General features: G+C 43.7%; 1 protein-coding gene across 1 annotated transcript in view; it reads right to left on the bottom strand.

Annotated features, from left to right (window-relative positions):
• Positions 1–241: 241 nt before the first annotated feature.
• Positions 242–18,748, bottom strand: part of LOC126470269 (regucalcin-like) — a 101,160-nt gene continuing 82,653 nt past the window's right edge. The window contains exons 4-6 of the mRNA XM_050098008.1: positions 15,224–15,436; positions 15,034–15,146; positions 242–640 (exon numbers count right to left, since the gene is read on the bottom strand). Of these exons, the coding sequence (XP_049953965.1) occupies positions 410–640; positions 15,034–15,146; positions 15,224–15,436 (557 nt within the window). The 3' untranslated portion in view covers positions 242–409. The remainder of the gene's footprint in view (positions 641–15,033; positions 15,147–15,223; positions 15,437–18,748) is intronic.

Consider the following 18,748-nt stretch of genomic DNA (forward strand, 5'->3'; position numbering starts at 1 on the left):
GTAGCGCATCTGCAAAAAGTGAAGAAAATGGACATCGCAGAGTACCCCGACATCCTCCCAAGAGAACAGCCACCCTTTGGCAGCTAGCCTAAACAGTGCCGCGCTGCAAAGTGGGACCTTCTCTCGAGTGAAGCAGATGTGTACGAATGCAGCCAGTTTCCAGATCAGTGAACCTGCTGCTGTGGCGCCTGTTGAATGAACCTTGTACACTAGAAGATTTTTAGCAGTTAAGTCAATTCGGTCACAGTTTTTAAACAATTTATTTAATCGGGCATGGAAATAACAATAATATAAAAATATTTTGGCGACGTAGCACATTTCCATGTCTTCATCTAGGGTGGTAGTATGTAACGAGAACTTTATTTAGTGTAGCCAATCCCTGTAACATTGAGTGCCACGATAAATGTGCTCAGAGGAGGACGCGGTGTGCGGGGAGTCCCTTGGCGCCGAGCCCGGTGACGCGGAAGCTGCAGCCGGCCATAGGCAGGCGCTCTAGCTCTTCACGGGTCATGCCGTCGAACGCCGACGTGACGAACAACTCGTCGAGGCCGGCGCCGCCCCACGCCACTGACGTCACGTTCAGTGCCGGGATGTCCACCCGCTGCAGCAACTTGCCACTGCCCGGATCCACCTGGATCACCTGTAAAAAAAAAAAAAAAAAAAAAAAAAAAAAAAAAAAAAAAAAAAAAAAAAAAAAAAAAAAAAACTATTACTGTCCTCCAATCCAAAGTTTAGCATGTACTTTCCCCGTTTCAAAACGAAAATTTTTTAAACGAATGTTGATAGATTAAGCAATTGTAGTTATTCTACCTGCAAAATACTAACGCGAATTCTTTACAGACGAATGGAAAAACTGATAGAAGCCGACCTCGGGGAAGATCAGTTTGGATTCCGTAGAAATGTTGGAACACGTGTGGCAATACTGACCCTACAACTTGTCTTAGAAGAAAGATTAAGGAAAGACAAACCTACGTTTCTAGCATTTGTAGACTTAGAGAACGCTTTTGACAATGTTGATTGGAATACTCTGTTTCAAATTCTAAAGGTGGCAGGGGTAAAATACAGGGAGCGAAAGGCTATATACAATTTGTACAGAAAGCAGATGGCAGTTATAAGGGTCGAGGGGTATGAAAGGGAAGCAGTGGTTGGGAAGGGAGTGAGACAGGGTTGTAGCCTATACCCAATGTTATTCAATCTGCATATTGAGCAAGCAGTAAAGGAAACAAAAGAAAAGTTCGGAGTAGGTATTAAAATCCATGGAGATGAAATAAAAACTTTGAGGTTCGCCGATGACATTGTAATTCTGTCAGAAACAGCAAAGGACTTGGAAGAACAGTTGAACGGAATGGACAGTGTCTTGAAAGGAGGGTATAAGATGAACATCAACAAAAGCAAAACGAGGATAATGGAATGTAGTCGAATTAAGTCGGGTGATGCTGAGGGAATTAGATTAGGAAATGAGACACTTAAAGTAGTAAAAGAGTTTTGCTATTTGGGGAGCAAAATAACTGATGATGGTCGAAGTAGAGAGGATATAAAATGTAGACTGGCAATGGCAAGGAAAGCGTTTCTGAAGAAGAGAAATTTATTAACATCGAGTATAGATTTAAATGTCAGGAAGTCGTTTCTGAAAGTATTTGTATGGAGTGTAGCCATGTATGGAAGTGAAACATGGACGATAAATAGTTTGGACAAGAAGAGAATAGAAGCTTTCGAAATGTGGTGCTACAGAAGAATGCTGAAGATTAGATGGGTAGATCACACAACTAATGAGGAGGTATTGAATAGAATTGGGGAGAAGAGAAGCTTGTGGCACAACTTGACTAGAAGAAGGGATCGGTTGGTAGGACATGTTCTGAGACATCGAAGAATCACCAATTTAGTACTGGAGGGCAGCGTGGAGGGTAAAAATCGAAGAGGGAGACCAAGAGATGAATACACTAAGCAGATTCAGAAGGATGTAGGTTGCAGTAGGAATTGGGAGATGAAGAAGCTTGCACAGGATAGAGTAGCATGGAGAGCTGCATCAAACCAGTCTCAGGACTGAAGACCACCACAACAACAACAACAACAGTTATTCTACAGTATCTGACCAGCAGTACCTGGACACTTATTAGGGTGTGTCCACCATTCGTCTTTATGGCTGCTTTAACTCAGCTGGGAACATTTTAAACTGGGTGTCTGAATGTCGATGGAGGAAACTGAAGAGCCGAAACCAAACATGGTTGTGATGTTGGACTTGGGGTCTGTAGCGAAGTCGACGTTTTAACTCATCCCAAAGGTTTTCCACTGGGTTCAGGTCGGACTCTCGGCAAACAGTCCAATTCAGAAATGTTGTTGTCCACAGACCATTTCCTTACATATGATGCTTAAGGACAGGGTGCACTGTCATGCTGGTACAAACAATCATCGTCTCCAAACTGTTCCTCTACTGTTGTTGTTGTTGTTGTTGTTGTTGTTGTTGTGGCCTTCAGTCGGAAGACTGGTTCGATGCAGCTCTTCATGCTACTCAACCCTGTCAATTTTGGATAAATGACAGCATCGGTCGGAGATACTGGAATCCTTTATTTTACAGATCGATTTCGGGCACTGTAAGAGTATATGGACTATCAGACCAATTGTGTGATTGGATTAAAGAGTTCCTAGATAACAGAACGCAGCATGTCATTCTCAATGGACAGAAGTCTTCGAAGTAAGAGTGATTTCAGGTGTGCCTCAGGGGAGTGTCGTAGGACCGTTGCTATTCACAATATATATAAATGACCTTGTGGATAACATCAGAAGTTCACTGAGGCTTTTTGCGGATGAAGCCGTAGTACATCGAGAGGTTGTAGCAATGGAAAATTGTACTGAAATGCAGGAGGATCTGCAACGAATTGACGCATGGTGCAGGGAATGGTGACTGAATCTCAATGTAGACAAGTGTAATGTGATGCGAATACATAGAAAGAAAAATCCTTTATCATTTAGCTACAATATAGCAGGTCAGCAATTGGAAGCAGTTAATTCCATAAATTATCTGGGAGTACGTATTAGTAGTGATCTAAAATGGAATGATCATATAAAATTAATCTTCGGTAAAGTAGATGCTAGACTGAGATTTATTGGAAGAATCCTAAGGAAATGCAGTCCGAAAACAAAGGAAGTAAGTTACAGTACACTTGTTCACCCACTGCTTGAATACTACTCACCGGTGTGGGATCCGTACCAGATAGGGTTGATAGAAGAGATAGAGAAGTTCCAACGGAGAGCAGCGCGGTACATTATAGGATCATTTAGTAATCGCGAAAGAGTTACGGGGATGATAGATAGACTCCAGTGGAGGACTCTGCAAGAGAGACACTCAGTAGCTCGGTACCGGCTTTTGTTGAAGTTTCGAGAACATACCTTCACCGAGGAGTCAAGCAGTATATTGCTCCCTCCCACGTATATCTCGCGAAGAGACCATGAGGATAAAATCAGAGAGATTAGAGCCCACACAGAGGCATACCACGAACAATACGAGACTGGAATAGAAGGGAGAACCGATAGAGGTACTCAAGGTACCCTCCGCCACACACCGTCAGGTGGCTTGTGGAGTACGGATGTAGATGTAGATGTAGACTGTGTAACCATCTTCAGTGCAGATTAGTCGAAACTTGTAGACCCATATTGTAATGGCACAACATATTCTGTGAGGTGCAACATGTGCTGTGATTATTACTTTCTACAAATATCTTGATTTTTATTGCATACAATAATTTTTAAATTTACAGAAGAGACTATTTTGTAACCGTAGCAGTTGCCGATGCAACGTACAGTTGTAAATAAGTTCACTGTACGTTGGATCGCCAACTGCTAAGATGACAAGATAGGTTCTACGGTCAATTTAAAAATTATTGTATGCAGTAAAAGTCAAGATATGTGTTGGAAGTAATCATTACAGTACATGCTCCGGCTCATAGAAAATATTGTGCTATTATGATATAGGTCTACAAGGTTCGAATAATTTGCACTGAAGATGGTCACATAGCCATCGAAATCGATATGTAAAATAAGGGATTTCAATATTTACGACTCATGCTGCCATTTATCAAAAATATATTGACAATAATATGATCGTGGTGCACACGGTTCACAATGGGATTAGGTATCAAGCCTCTTCATCCCCAAATAACTACCGTAGCCTACATCTTTCTAAATCTGCTTACTGTATTCATATCTTGGTCTCCTTCTATGATTTTTAACCCCCCCCCCCCCCCCCCCCACTTTCCTCCATACTAAATGGGTGATCCCGTGATGTCTCAGAATGTGTCCTATCAACCGATCCCTTCCTTTAGTCAAGTTGTGCAACAAATTTCTTGTCTTCCTATTTCTGTTCAGTATCACCTATTTACCCGATCTACCCATCTAATCTTCAGTATACTTAGCATTCTTCTGTAGCACCACATTCCAAAAGCCAGTAATCACTTCTTGTCTAAATTGCTTATTGTCCATGTTTCACTCCCATGCGTAGCTACAAATGGTTTCAGAAAAGACTTCTTAACACTTAAATCTTTATTAGATGGTTACAAATTCTTCTTCAGAAACGCTTTTGTTGCCATTGCGAGTCTACATTTTATATTCTTTCTACAGAAATCATCAGTTCTGCTTGCTAGAAATATCCTGCAAGAACTCCACCAGGCCATTTCGCTCGGAGGACGCTAAATTAATACGACGCCACTGCCCGCCGATCTGACTGGCCTGCGCGTCTTTTCAAGTGGCCGCACTTAGAGCTTAGCGTACCGCTCACAGCTCAACAGACACCTCACATTTAATATTCTGCAAGCACTCCACCAGGCCATTTCGCTCAGAGGACGCTAAATTGATACGACCCCAATGCCCGCCAATCTGACTGGCCTGCACAACTTTTCAAGTGGCCACAGGCAGAGCTTAGTGTGCCACTCACGGCTCAACAGACATCTCACATTTAATGTCCTGAAAGTGCTCCACCAGGCCATCTCGCTCAGAGGACGCCAAATTGATGCGACCCTACTGACTGGCCTGCTCATCTTTTCAAGGGGCCGCACTCAGAGCTTAGCATGCCGCGCACGGCTCAACAGACACCTCAAATATAGTATCCTGCAAGCTCTCCACCACGCCATTTCGCTCAAAGGAGGCTAAATTAATACGACCCCACTGCCCGCCGATCTGAGTGGCCTGTGCATCTTTTCAAGTGGCCGTACTCAGAGCTTCGCCCCAGATGCTGGGCATCTATAGACCTACCATCATTAGTATCGAACGCTGGCGCGACGATACATTGAGGTAACACGATGCTGCTAAACATTACTAATGTTCACAGACAATTTTAGTGTATCAGCATTAATGACTATTTGTTTCTATCAAGAATACTACTCTCATTTATACAGTGAGGTAACAAAAGTCAAGGGATAGCGATATTCACATGCTTGTAGTATCGTGTATTCAAGGTGTAAAAGGGCAGTGCACTGGCGGAGCTGTCATTTACACTCAGGCGATTCATGTGAGAAGATTCCTAGGTAATTACGGGCGCATGACGGGAACTGATGGACACTGAATGCTGAATGGTAATCGGTGCTAGACGCATGGGTCATTCTGTTTCGGAAATCGTTAGGGAATTCGATATTCCGAGATCCACAGTGTCAAGAGTGTGCCGAGAACACCACAGTTCAAGCATTATTACATCTCACCGCGGACAGTGCAGTGGTCGACGGCCTTCACTTAACGACCGAGATCCTCGGCGTCTGCGTAGAGTCGTCAGTGCTGACAGACAAGCAGCATTGCGTGAAATAACCGCAGAAATCCATGTGGAACGTACGACGAACGGATCTATTAGGACAGTGCGTCGAAATTTGGTGTTATTTGGCTATGGCAGCATACGACGTACGCGAATGCCTTTGCTAGTAGCACGACATTGCCTGCGCTCGTGGCCGTATCGGTTGGACCCTAGACGACTGGAAAACCGTGGTCAGTTCAGATAAGTTCCGATATCAGTTGGTGACGCTGACAGTAGGGTTTTGTCAACAAATCAGTGTGCAAGATGGTGGTGGCTCCATAATGGTTCAAATGGCTCTGAGCACTATGGGACTCAACTGCTGTGCTCATAAGTCCCCTAGAACTTAGAACTACTTAAACCTAACTAACCTAAGGACATCACACACATCCGAGGCAGGATTCGAACCTGCGACCGTAGCGGTCGTGCGGTTCCAGACTGTAGCGCCTTTAACCGCTCGGCCACTCCGGCCGGCAGGCTCCATAATGGTGTGAGCTGTGTTCACATGGGACCGACTAGGTCCTCTGGTCAACTGAACCGATCATTGGCTGGAAATGGTTATGTTCGACTATGGGAGATTGCAGCCGTTCAACGAAGCAATTTTTATGGATGACAATGGGCCATGTACCCAGCCAAAATTGTTCTCGATTGTTTTGAAGAACATTCTGGACAATTCGAGTTAATTATGTGGCCACCCAGATCGGCCGACATGAATTCCATAGAACATTTGTAGGACATAATCGAGAGGTCAGTTCGTGCACAAAATCCTGCATTGGCAACACTTTCACAATTTTTGACGGCTATAGATTCAGCGTGGCTCAATATTTCTGCATAGAACTTCCAACGACTTTGAGTCCACGCCACGTCAAGTTGATGCACTACGCCAGGAAAAAGGAGGTCCGACATGATATAAAGAAGTATCCCATGACTTTTATCATCTCAGTGTAATAAGGCAACAGTGTATTTTACGTCTATGGTTCTGTAGATGAATCCACAACTACGAACATAATTTCCCCAACTGACATCTGGTTTGATATTGTAGCACTCATTCCGAGTTCTACCCAAAAGCTCCAAGAGCCTAATGTCCACGTCCCATTATAATGTACATTGTCATAATTTGGTCTGCATACACCTACTTTAGCTACATTTTTTAAGTATAACAGAGATTTAAACATTCCAATATTTTCTTAAGCAGCGGTTTATTCAACTGCCAAACCATAGAGGAGGTTGCTCCCACTGAGAGCTTGAGCAGGATGTACACTATCTGATCATAAGTATCGGCACATCTATTAATGGACATTAGTATGGGGTGTGTCCAAGCTTCGCATTTGTGATGGCTTGAACTCTGCTGGGGACAGCTTACATGAGGTGGCTGTGGAGGAAGGACAGTCCAATCTTCCTCAAGAGTGGACACCAAAGGAGGTAGTGATGTTAGAGGATGGGGTCTGGACCAAGTAAACGTTTAAACTCATCCCAGAAGTATTCCCCGGGGTTCAGGTCTGGACTATGGGCACGCCAGTCCGTTTCCACGACTATTTTTGTCAACAAACAATTGCCTCACAGATGCTGCTTTACCATAGGGTGCATGGTCATTCTGATACAATCAATCATCGTCTCCTATTCCTCCATTTTACGAAATACAAAATGCTGTAAAATGTATTCATATCCTTCCACATTTATCGTTTTCTTATGCGCAATAAGCGGTCCACACTCAGTCCACGAAAAACACCCACTTACCGTAAGATCATCTCCGTTGTAGTTCACTGTTGGCCTTCCACATGACGCCATGTAATGTTGTCCAGGCATTCGGCAAACCCTAACACTTCCATTGGATTGCCACTGGGTACAACGTCATCATCATGTCAAAAAAATTACTTTTTTCCAGCTATCCACTGTCCAGTGGTGTCGCTTTTTACGCCACTACAAGCGTCGCTTAGCATTGATTACAGAAATGTAAGGGTTATGAGGATCTGCTCAGCCACTGTACCCCATTAATTTTGACTCTCTACGCACAGTCACTGTGCTAGCTAGCCTTTTGATAGCACTTTGGAACACACGAGTTATGCCGTCAGCTGATTTCATACAATTTTTTAAATCCATCCTCCGCAGTTCTCGACGGTTCCTGTACATGAGATGTTGGTTTAGCTGTGGTTGTACCTTGGCGTTTTCGCATCACAACTACATCAACAACAGTTGACAGCTTTAGAAGCAGCTTTAGAATGGTTGAAATGTCCCTGATGGATTTGTTTTCAGGTAATATCCAATGACTCGTTCATATTCGCTGTCACTGAGCTCACGTGGCCAACCCAGTCCACCGTTACTGCTTCTCTACTGACAACACAGTACCCCACGCCTCCTTATGACCGAGCGAGGTGGCGCAGTGGTTAGCACACTGGACTCGCTTTCGGGAGGACGACGGTTCAATCCCGCGTCTGGCCATCCTGATTTAGGATTTCCGTGATTTCCCTAAATCGCTCCAGGCAAATGCTGGGATGGTTCCTTTGAAAGGGCACGGCCGGCTTCCTTCCCCGTCCTTTCCTAATCCAGTGAGACCGATGACCTCGCAGTTTGGTCTCTTCCCCCAAACAAACCAACCAACCAAGCCTCCTTATGCAGGGTGTTGATTTTAAATGAAGACATTGAAATATCTCGAAAACTACACACCGGGTCAAAAAAAGTTGTAATTCGAATTGGACTGTCTCGGAGGTGGACACCCAACCATATTACACGCATCCTGTCACCCCACCCCGAGCGTCGGTGGCAGGGGGTGACTTTGAAATCTTCAATGGGACCCGCGTTTTAGTTGCGGGTTTTGATTCTACGGCAAAATCTACATACGTTTTGTCTGAAGCATTATCTTCGTTTCGCCACAGATGGCGCTGGAATCGGAGGAATAGGAATGAGTACACAGTCGTAATTTACGACATGCTACCCAATGGCCCTTGAATATCACTGTTCGACATGGGTTCTATTTCTGATATTAAAGTATGTGCTTCTAGACCATTTTACCGTGGGAAATTCAAATATGTAAACAAAATATCGTTGTCAGGGATACTTTTTATGTAATATGTATATATATGTATATTCACAATTCATGGCAAACACAGAGACGTTATAGAGAAATGCGGGTATGTTGCCGCATCCAGCAGTGATAAAACGTGATAATTTCTTGTGCAACAGCAGGTGGGAAGAATCAGACATCATTAGGTTATCCCCCGCCACACCTATGTCATTAAGACCACCTGAAACATTTCATTAACTCGAACGGCGACAGCCGATCGCTGCCTCGACAGTAAAGCTTCACGCCTCCTAGGGGCAGGTGCATCGAGTTTACAGTGGTGTTAGCCGCAATTTGTGTCAGTCTTAACGAGTGGGTGTTTTGGCTGATAAGTAACTGTCTGTCATATTTCCGAGCACTGTTGAATTTTTTAGTTCCTGTGTGTAAACTGATTGAGCCTGGTGCTGAAGGTAAAACGACTGCTTGTTTTTACACATCAGCGTTCCTCTAGTTCCCTACTATTAATTTAATACAGGTGTATTACCAAAGTGGTATTTTTAAATTTGCAGAAATGCCACGTCGTCGTGGATGTCGATATAAGCCGGACAACTTCTGCTACATCTGTGGGAAGTTCACTTTTGCCAGAAATAGGAAGAAAATTTCTTCAGTCATAAAGAAAGCATACAAACATTACTTTGGAGTAGAGGTAGGAGACCAAGATAAAGAATGGGCACCACATTTCTGTTGTGCTACATATTACTGCAAACTAACTCAGTGGTGGAAAGGTAAAGAGAATGTGGCGTTATTTGCTGTTCCCATGGTGTGGAGGGAGCCTAAGGACCATGTTACTGATTGTTATTTCTGTCTATCAAAAATTCAAGGTTTTACAAACAAAAAGTTGTAGAGGCACATTATTTACCCAGATCTGCCTTCAGCGAGAATGCCAGTGCAGCATTCCGACAACCTTCCAGTACCTTCAAGAGCTCGAGGTCAAATTCCGAGTGACAGTGAAATAAGTAGTACTGAAGAAATCACAGATGATGATTCTTTATATCACTGCACAAGTGAGTCATCGCCACATTTGTTAACACAGGCAGATTTAAATGTTTTAGTACGCGATCTGGGACTAAGTAAACAAAAGGCGGTTCCCGGGTTCGATTCCCGGCGGGGTCAGGGATTTTCTCTGCCTCGTGATGGCTGGGTGTTGTGTGCTGTCCTTAGGTTAGTTAGGTTTAAGTAGTTCTAAGTTCTAGGGGACTGATGACCATAGATGTTAAGTCCCATAGTGCTCAGAGCCATTTGAACCATTTTTTGAACAAAAGGCGCAGCTGCTTGGTTCAAGGTTACAAGAGTATAATCTACTGCACCAAAGTACTAAAATCAGTGTGTTCAGGCACAGAGAACATGCCTTTATTTCTTATTTTTCAACTGACTAAGCACTGGCATTTTGCAATGACGTTGCTGGCCTGATGAAAGTGCTGAACTTCACTTATATTTCACAGGAGTGGAGACATTTCATAGATGCATCGAAAACAAGTCTGAAGGGTGTTTTGCTCCATAACGGAAATAAAATACCCTCTATTCCAGTAGCTTACGCTAGTTTGACAAAAGAGAATTACGAATTCGTACAAAGGATGCTAACTAAATTCATTAAAATACAATGAACACAAATGGAAAATATGTGTAGATTTCAGGGTAATTGCTATGGTACTGGGAATGCAACAAGGCTACACAAAGTAAGTCTGTTTTCTTTGCGAGTGGGATAGTCGAGACAGAAATTCTCACTAAGTGAAAAATAAATGGCCTAGGCGAAGATGGAAAGTTGGCGAAAAGAATGTACAACGTGAAAGTCTGGTAGCTCCTGAATATATACTACTTCCACTGCTTCACATCAAACTTGGCCTGATGAAACAATTTGTGAAGGCTATGGATCCAACAGGCTGTGGGTTTGCATATCTAGCTACCAAATTGCACCGTCTTTCAGCTGCAAAAATAAGGGAAGGTGTATTTGTGGGCCCACAAATCAGGGAGCTGCAGAAAGATGCAAATTTTGAAGCATGTTTAACTGATAAAGAAAAAACCGCATGGGACTGTTTCAAGACGGTGTCGGAAAACTTCCTCGGAAGAAGAAGAGATACTAACTACAAAACAATGGTGAAGGATATTATCAAAGCATATCAGGATTTGGGATGCAATATGTCTTTGAAGGTACATATGATGGACTCTCATCTGGACTACTTCACAGATAGTTGTAGTGACGTATCGGATGAACATGGGGAAAGATTCCATAAAGACATTTCTACCATAGAAAGGCGCTATGAAGGGAAGTGGGTACCTTCTATGTTAGCAGATTATTGCTGGAATATCATTCGAGAGAAGAAAGATTCACAATACAAGAGAAAAAAGTGATGTGCATTACAAGGCAGATGCTAATTGTTTGTCAATTTTCTGTAATTTCTCATGTCAAATAAATGTTTCAAAGTGTATACACAAAGGTTACGGTGTTATATGTTAGATCCAACCCTCCATTAATGTGATGAACTTATAACATCATAAAGATGTGCATTTGTTTGTCGAATTTCACCTCACGTTTGCTGCACTATATCGGAAACTGAAAAGAGAAATAAAATTGCGATTACTCATAAACTATCCCTGACAGAAAAAAACCAAAAACAGTTTTCAATTCAGCACTCAAAATACAACTAGAATCACAATATTTTTCATCAGAAATAGAAAAAAAGGTTTTTTTTTGTAGAACAGTGTATTCAGTAGCACGTGCGATCCCACCTTCACGCTGCGAGGGTAGGACAGGCCAGTATTTCATAATTTCTAACTGGAAACCCCATTCGCAACGTTGTATTCCTCCGACATACCGAACAGGAGACTACTCGACGCGCCACCCCACGTGCAGCGATGTACGACGTAAAAGGCAGCACATTACGACCGGAGCTCACATATCGTGCAGACGCAGAACATAGCGGCTCTAAACATTGCAACACTTGGCCAGTGCCGGCCGAAGTGGCCGTGCGGTTCTAGGCGCTGCAGTCTGGAACCACGAGACCACTACGGTCACAGGTTCGAATCCTGCCTCTGGCATGGATGTGTGTGATGTCCTTAGGTTAGTGAAGTTTAACTAGTTCTAAGTTCTAGGGGACTAGTGACCTCAGAAGTTGAGTCCCATAGTGCTCAGAGCCATTTGAACCATTTTTTGAACTTGGCCAGTGTTTATTGCCTGCACACCTACGTATCATTTGGAGAACAGGCTTGGAAGTGCATGATGAACGTTGCAACCACAGACGAAAAATTGAAATGATCCTGATTTATGAAGAATGTAGAAGAAATGCTGAGGCTGCTGTAACCTTGTATGCCGAGCGTTTTCCAGAGAAAGCCCGCCCTCGTTCGTTCTTTTACTAGGTTGTGAACGCTTTTATATCTGATGGCAGCGTACAGAGCGACAAAAAGAAACGAAGCAAACGTGTTACAGGAGAAGCTAATGTAACAACTGCACTAGCGGCAGCGCACCACAACAAACGGATAAGCGCCCGGCAATAACACCGCGGTTCCGGTCTATCCGTAGGTAGCATTGTTACGACACTGCGTCGTCGTACGTATCACCCACACCACGTGTCTCTACATCATGAAATTCACGGCATCGCTTTCCACAACCGGATGGTGTTTTGTGAGTGGGCACGTCAACAAATGGAACGACCTCCACGTTCTTTGCCGAGGTACTATTTTCCGACGAGTCTACATTCACAAATCATGATAGCGTAAGCGGCATAACACGCGTTACTAGAGTGTAGACAATCCCCAATGGTTACAGAGAGTTAACCATCATTGTCTTTGGTCGGCTAACGCATGGTGTGGTATCATGCGGAACAAACTCATTGGTCCGTATTTTATCGACGGCACGTTGAATAGACGCAAATATTGAACGTTTTTGGAACAGGAACTACCGGTACTCCTGCGTGACATTGCCCTGGACGTTCGATAACGTATATGGTTTCAGCATGACGGTCACCCAGCGCATTACGCAACTGAAGCACGGGAGGTATTAGACAGTGGTTGCATTCGTCGGTGGATCGGCAGAGGTGGCCTATTAATTGGTCCGCGACATCACCGGAATTGATATCGTCGGATTTCTTTCTGTGGGGATATTTAAAAGATAAGGCGTACCAGCATGTGCCAACAGGCCGTGAAGACATGGTCGAACGCTTCACAAACACCTTTGTTGACATTCCCGCAGATATGCTTCTGTTCTGTGTATAGTCATTTGAAAAGCGAATCAGGAAATGTATTGAAGTTGGCGGTATTACATATGAACACTTACTACAATACGAAAAGAAGAGTAATGTTCGCTTTGAGCCACGGCAACTGTGGCACGTCGAGTAGTCTCCTGCTCGATATATCGGATGACGGTTGGTCGGTTGATTTGGGGAGGGGACCGAACAGCGAGGTCATCGGTCCCATCGGATTGTGTCAAGGATGGGCAAGGAAATCAGCCGTGCCCTATCAAAGAAACCATCCCGGAATTTGCCTGAAGCGATTTAGAGAAATCACGGAAAACCTAAATCAGGATGGTCGGACGTGGGTTTGAACCGTCGTCCTCCCGAATGCGATTCCAGTGTGCTAACCACTGCACCTCACTCGGTACATGTCGGAGGAATGCAACTTTGCGAATGGGGTTTCCAGTTAGTTAGAAGTAATGAAATACTGGCCTGTCCTAGCCTCGCAGCATGGAGGTGGGGTCCCACGTGCCATTAGATATCGAAGGGCCACTGAGTAGCACACCGTAAATTATGACTGTGTACTCATTTCGGTTCCTCCAATTACAGCGCCATCTGCGGTGAAACTAAGAAAATGCTTCAGACAAAATGTATGTAGATTTTGCCGTAGAATCGTAATCTGCAACAGAAACAGGGGTTGCCATTGAAGATTTCAAAGTTGCCCCCTGCCGCCCAAGCACTGGGTGGGTGGGGGTCGAATGTAGCATCGTTGTATGTCCTCCTCCGAGACAAACAAATTGGAATTATAGCTTTTTTTAACCCGCTGTATAGGTTTCGAAATATTTCAATGTATTCACTTAAAATGAACACCCTGTATATAGACGGGTGCGGCCCTGGTGACATTTAATGGTCAATTTCCCACTACATAGTGTGTCCAGATAGTTTTGATAAGACAGTGTACTCCATACCATATAGTGGTTACAGCACGTCGGTGGTGTGAAGGGTTGGTCGCTGCGTAAGACACATAGATCACATAGAGGATGATCCGCAGTAAGGGTGCCAAACAGTCATTATTTAAAGAATAAAAATCAGTATTAATAAGTCATGCTACGTAGAAAACATCAGGAGAAGTCAGTCATTAGCCATAATTATTGTGGCATTATTACAATGCAGTAGATTTCAAGGTTTTGCTGAATTGATGTCGAGAGTAAAGTCGCCATAGAATATTCGAGAAGGTACGAAATCGTGTGAGTTACATAGTAGGCTTTATAGCGCGCCAAGTGCATCGGTCGGCGTTTAGACTTGATGCAGCCGCTCTCCTATCAGGGGAGACACTTTGTCAGTTTGCCGCATGAGTGCAACACCGACTCGTACATCATTAGAACGAACTTTTACGCGAAGTAGGTAGAAAACTGTCCAAATGCTTACTGACGAAGCTAACCTGCTTGCCTCCCTCAATGAAAATGATTTGTGCATGTTATGTGTCCCGGCCGCGGTGGTCTAGCGGTTCTAGGCGCTCAGTCCGGAACCGCGCGACTGCTACGGTCGCAGGTTCGAATCCTGCCTCGGGCATGGATGTGTGTGATGTCCTTAGGTTAGTTAGGTTTAAGTAGTTCTACGTTCTAGGGGACTGATGACCACAGATGTTAAGTCCCATAGTGCTCAGAGCCGTTTGAACCATGTTATGTGTACGGAACCAAGGTCGCTATTCATAGGCGATGCGTCTGCTGCTATATAGCAATATTCGGTCTGGTGTCATAGGTATGTAGCACCACGGACGAATCACCATCAACAGTGTCACATGTTCTCACTCCATGGCACATTGCGGAGAGATTTGGAATTTGACGCATGACATCGGCTCGAAGTCTGGAAATCAGGAACTTCACGCCATCACGTCTTTTCCCTTGTCAGTCAAATACTAGAGGTGACAATTTATTTCACCACAACATGCGTTCGAGTCTAGAGCCACCGCATAAAAGTTTGTTGGCGACCTGGACTACGGCAGTGAGTCTCTGCCCTAAGAGAAATGAAAATGTTACCTGTTTGCCACCATAGCAGGCCACCCACAGTTTTCCGTCTGTATCAATAGTTTGGCCGTCTGGGAATCCTTCCACGCCATGTTCTTCAAAGTTGAAAACCGTCCTTCTGTTGCCTGCAAAAGAAACGCTTCCGTCAGCACAAATCTCCAATTTTAGAGGAAAACAGTTAGGAGAACCATACGTTGCTTACCTATTTCAGCCTTGGTGACATCAAAGTCGAAAGCATCTATTTTTCTAGTGGGAGAATCTATATAGTACATGGTTTTGTTGTCCAGGCTCCATGCAATGCCGTTTGACACGCTGACATTTGGTAAATGCGTCTTAGCGCTTCGGTCTTTGGAAATACTAAAAAATATTCCCCTGTCTACAATGACCTGTTTATTTATTATCGGTGCCATTGTCCCTGAAACGAAAGTAACGAGCAATTTTAAATCTCTGTTGACATACAGCTTTTAATCTTTGGAGGTGCCTATATACTGTACACTCTCATTCTGAAGTCATGGAGCAGGAATAAGAAATGATATGGAAACAAAGAAAAATTTCATTTTTTAAACATATATTAAAAATATTATATATGGTGTAGAAAAATTCACTCAGTCGTAATTCACAGCACGATTTCTTGAAATCGAGCAATAAAACGCTTCCAATAAAATTTCGTCCTTATCGCATTTTCGACAGAAATTGTCGTCAAAGAAGGGGAATTTGGCAACATGGTAGTGACATGTAAGTCAAGTATCTACTTTCAGTGTAGTGTAAATTGGGTTCGAATGTATTAGATTATCTATTTGACGAGTTTGGCATGTCTGTTCTAGTCCACCGGTTCACCTCATCCTTGGTCTTCCCGAAATTCTTTTGCAAATTGGTGTGGTGCTTACGGGTGAAGGCAGAACCAAGCAGAACAGAAGCTGAGACAGACCAGAAACCATAGAGAAATTTAATGCGTAGTGCGAGAGGACAATGTGAACGCTAAAAAGGTAAAATAAGTCCCAAATGCGATGATTTTACTCTCATTTCTGTGTTAGTATTAAGTAACGACACATGTTTAGCGCAGGACTTGGTGTACTTAACCTATAACAACAACCTTCTGTATAGCCAGATAAGCTAAGAGTAGCAAATAATTACAAATACAGTGTTATTCAAAATGATCTAGACACATTCAAGTGATGGTAAAAAATGTTTGTATTGAGGTAAGGCATTTTATGATTATATACATGGAAACAGCAACCCAGGAAGTTTTATTGTCACAATTATCTGCAGCAACACGGCTTCCAGACCAATATAGAAGATATTTTGCGTATTCCTGCCGCAGTTGCAAGAGGATAATGATAATTTCATTTTTCAACAGGATGGTGCTCTACTGCACTTCTACAACGATTTTCCTGGGTTCTTGGGTCCTGACCTACTACGACGATGGATCGACCGTACATCGGCTGGCAATCTCCAATTACTGGCACGTTCTCCGGCCCTGACATCCTATAATTTTTACCTGTGAAATTAATTATGAAGACACTGTTTTCACACCTCCACACAGGCGTGGGCCGAATTGGATTACAGACTTTTTGTGTGCCGTGTGACTAACGGTTCACACACAGAACATTTGTGAACATGCCACAAAAATGTTTTGAGATGATTTTTCCATACATATAATAATATAGTACCTAACAACAATACAGACTATTATAAAATCATTTGAAAGTGTCTAGATTATTTTAAATAAACCTGTATATCTACTTCGAGAATTAAACCATTCACCACTAGTATTCTAATCCACCACTCTACCCACTGCCCACTGCACAAGTTGGCCAGCTTTGTATATTGTATTGAATAAAGAGATACATGTCATACACCTGATTACATACTACGGCACTGTCATTCATTCGGGGACCATTTTCTTCAAAAAATACAGACAGAGTTGACAAAAGTATGGAAACACCATAAACATAACACATTACCATGCTTAAAACAGTGTAGGAAAACAGTTGACATTCAAAATCGCTTCCAGTGGCCTCGGAATGGATAAATACAAGTCCTGTATGGTTTTCAAGGGAATCTTATGCCACCCTTCCCGCAAAGTAGTGGCAAGTACAGGTAGCGATCGTGGATGTGAGTAGCGATCACGCAAACTTCTCTCCAGAGCAGACTACAAAGGCTCAGTGGTATTGATGTATGATGACTGTGGTGGCCAGAGAGATGCGACAAATTATCCTCGTGCTCACAAAACCAGTTCTGGACGATGAGAACTGTGTGAACAGCGGTCCTGTCGTACTGGAACACAGCATCACCACTGGGGAGCAGATATTGCACCGTGGGGTGGACATGATCAGCCGAAACGGTCACATAATCTTTGGCGGTGATATGACCTTGTAGAGTACCCATGGGGCATATGGAAAACCACGATACGGCTGCCCAAATCATCACCGAACCCCCACCATACTTCACTCTTGGCAGCAAGCAAACTACATCGTGTGCTTGGGACATAAACTCGGCCCGCCGGCCGAGGTGGCCGAGCGGTTCTAGGCGCTACAGTCTGGAACCGTGCGACCGCTGCGGTCGCAGGTTTGAATCCTGCCTCGGGCATGGATGTGTGTGATGTCTTTAGGTTAGTTAGGTTTAAGTAGTCCTAAGTTCTAGGGGACTGATGACCTCAGAAGTTAAGTCCCATAGTGCCGAGAGCCATTGGAACCATAAACTCGGCCGGAAATTGGAAACAGTGTGAAAAAAAACTCATCCGATCAAATGACTTTCTTCTTTGCTCCATTAGTCCAGGTATTATGGCTTCGGCACAACGTTTTCCCCTTGCGGGCATTTACACCACTGCTGTGGGGTTTTGGAATTCTAGCTCGCCCTGCAACTTGCAGCTTATGAATCTCCTTTTGTGTTGTTTTGGCGCTGACAGATTTCGCGATTGCGGTATTCACTTTAAAGAAAAATAGTTCAAATGGCTCTGAGCACTATGGGACTTAACATCTGAGGTCATTAGTCCCCTAGAATTTAGAACTACTTAAACCTAACTAACCTAATGACATCACACACATCCATGCCCGAGGCAGGATTCGAACCTGCGACCGCAGCGGTCGCGCGGTTCCAGACTGAAGCGCCTAGAACCGCTCTGCCACACTGGCAAGCGCATTCACTTCTGCAGTGACTTTTGCATCTGTCATCTTCTTATTTTTCGTCACAACCCTCTTCACTGACCGTCTGTAATCATCACTCACCACACAATTTTGCCTGCGATTTCTCTTAGAGGATGATGTCTTTCTGCTCTCTTTGCAATCAGTATAAATCTTCGATACGGTGGCTCTTGAAACACCGAACACTTCGGCTATCTAGGTTACGCAAGCACCAATCATACGAGCACCAGCAAGACGCCCACGTTCACATTCACTTAGCTCAGACATAATGCACTCGCAACGACACAGAACACTAATCTGACCACGACTGGCACTTGCAATGCATTGTGGGCACTGAACAGGTGACGTTCGTGGTCAAATACAACAGCACCACAAGCTGGCTTGGCTGGAACCTGCTTTTATGTTCGAGCGTGCATGTGTCGCGGAGGCTCCGTATATTTGTTCACCACCTGTACATAGGATGAAAATTTGTTTATATATCTTTATGTTGCTAGTATGCAAACAATCGTTCTGTGAAGATCAGGTGTATAAATTTTCCTCCACTCTATATATAGGTGCCGTTGGTAGCGAGGCAAACATCAAGA

The sequence above is a fragment of the Schistocerca serialis genome, chromosome 3 (assembly GCF_023864345.2).
Source record: "Schistocerca serialis cubense isolate TAMUIC-IGC-003099 chromosome 3, iqSchSeri2.2, whole genome shotgun sequence".
Lineage (NCBI taxonomy): Eukaryota > Metazoa > Arthropoda > Insecta > Orthoptera > Acrididae > Schistocerca > Schistocerca serialis.